We start from the raw sequence: 1,499 nt of genomic DNA, 5'->3' as shown, positions 1-1,499 counted from the left end.
ATGGAAGGACTAAATAAAACTGCAAATATGCAGTTTTTCTTTCGTCCATTCTCACCTGACCCTGAGGTCCAGATGCTGATTTTTGTGGCCTTCCTGATGATGTATCTGACCAGCCTCAGTGGAAATGCTACAATTGCAGTCATTGTTCAGACCAATCATTCCCTCCACACCCCTATGTACTTTTTCCTGGCTAACCTGGCAGTTCTAGAAATCTTCTATACATCTTCCATTGCCCCATTGGCCTTGGCAAATCTTCTTTCAATGGGCAAAACTCCTATTTCCATCACGGGATGTGGCACCCAAATGTTCTTCTTTGTCTTCATGGGTGGGGCTGATTGTGTCCTGATAGCAGTCATGGCTTATGACCGGTTTATAGCTATCTGTCACCCACTGCAATACAGCCTCATCATGAGCTGCTCCTTGTGTGTGGAACTGCTAGTAGGCTCCCTTGTGCTGGGGTTCCTGCTGTCACTGCCACTCACCATTTTAATCTTCCATCTGCCATTCTGCCACAATGATGAGATCTACCACTTCTACTGTGACATGCCTGCAGTCATGCACCTAGCTTGTGCAGACACACGTGTTCACAAGACTGCTCTGTATATCATCAGCTTCATCGTCCTCAGCATCCCCCTCTCATTGATCTCCATCTCCTACGTCTTCATCGTGGTAGCCATTTTACGGATCCGGTCAGCAGAAGGGCGCCAGCGAGCCTTCTCTACCTGCTCTTCTCACATCTTAGTGGTCCTCCTGCAGTACGGCTGCACCAGCTTTATATACTTGTCCCCTAGTTCCAGCTACTCTTCTGAGACGGGCCAGGTGATATCTGTGGTCTACACATTTATCACTCCCATTTTAAACCCCTTGATATATAGTATGAGGAACAAGGAACTGAAAGATGCCCTAAGAAAAGCACTGAGAAAGTTCTGGGCAGGATGATCCTATGATTTACTTAAATTGGGACACTTTTAAGAGTGAAATGGGATGCTACTAATAGTTTTGCTGAAAGGACATACATAAGCCAAGAATGTCCTCAGCAAACTAAGACACGTGGTCCATTGTTTTGGGAACTCCAGAGGAAATGAATGCTACTGTCTTGTTGAAAATAAAGCTATATCACACAGTGCAACATGCTGTCCTGGGCATGGATGAAGAGAGAATAATCAACATTTATTGGAAAGCTACTATATGCTAGGTATTTTATGTGAATATCTCACCTAACCCATAGTAAGTATCATTGTCTTCATTGCACAGAAAATAAAACTAAACTCTTTCTGCTATAGGCCTGAGTGGTTGCTGTTGAAATGGGCAAGTTCATGAAACCTGGGAAAGTGGTGCTTGGTCCTGGCCTAATGCTACTCCTAACACAAAGCCATCATTGTGATGAATATTGTTGATGGCACCTCAGGTTGTCCCTATAGCCTGGTGGGTAGAATTGACCACTTTCCCTGCAAAGTGACAGCTACCATGGGCAAGAAGAAGATTGCCAAGAGGTCAAA

At 44.7% G+C, this 1,499-nt stretch overlaps 1 protein-coding gene across 1 annotated transcript; it reads left to right on the top strand.

The window, feature by feature from the left end:
* Nucleotides 1-939, top strand: LOC101051639 (olfactory receptor 10V1). Its single transcript, XM_003920458.3, has one exon. It carries the CDS (start codon nucleotides 1-3, stop codon nucleotides 937-939), a length of 939 nt encoding a protein of 312 aa, XP_003920507.3.
* The last annotated feature ends 560 nt before the right edge of the window (nucleotides 940-1,499 follow it).

The sequence above is a fragment of the Saimiri boliviensis genome, chromosome 6 (genome assembly GCF_048565385.1).
Source record: "Saimiri boliviensis isolate mSaiBol1 chromosome 6, mSaiBol1.pri, whole genome shotgun sequence".
NCBI lineage: Eukaryota > Metazoa > Chordata > Mammalia > Primates > Cebidae > Saimiri > Saimiri boliviensis.
The sequence above is the reverse complement of the archived record's forward strand: the minus strand, read 5'-3'. Positions and strand labels throughout refer to the sequence as shown.

What these genes read in the sequence shown, in the direction of transcription:
- LOC101051639 (XM_003920458.3), top strand. Translation starts at nt 1, where the DNA reads ATGGAAGGACTAAATAAAACTGCAAATATGCAGTTTTTCTTTCGTCCA.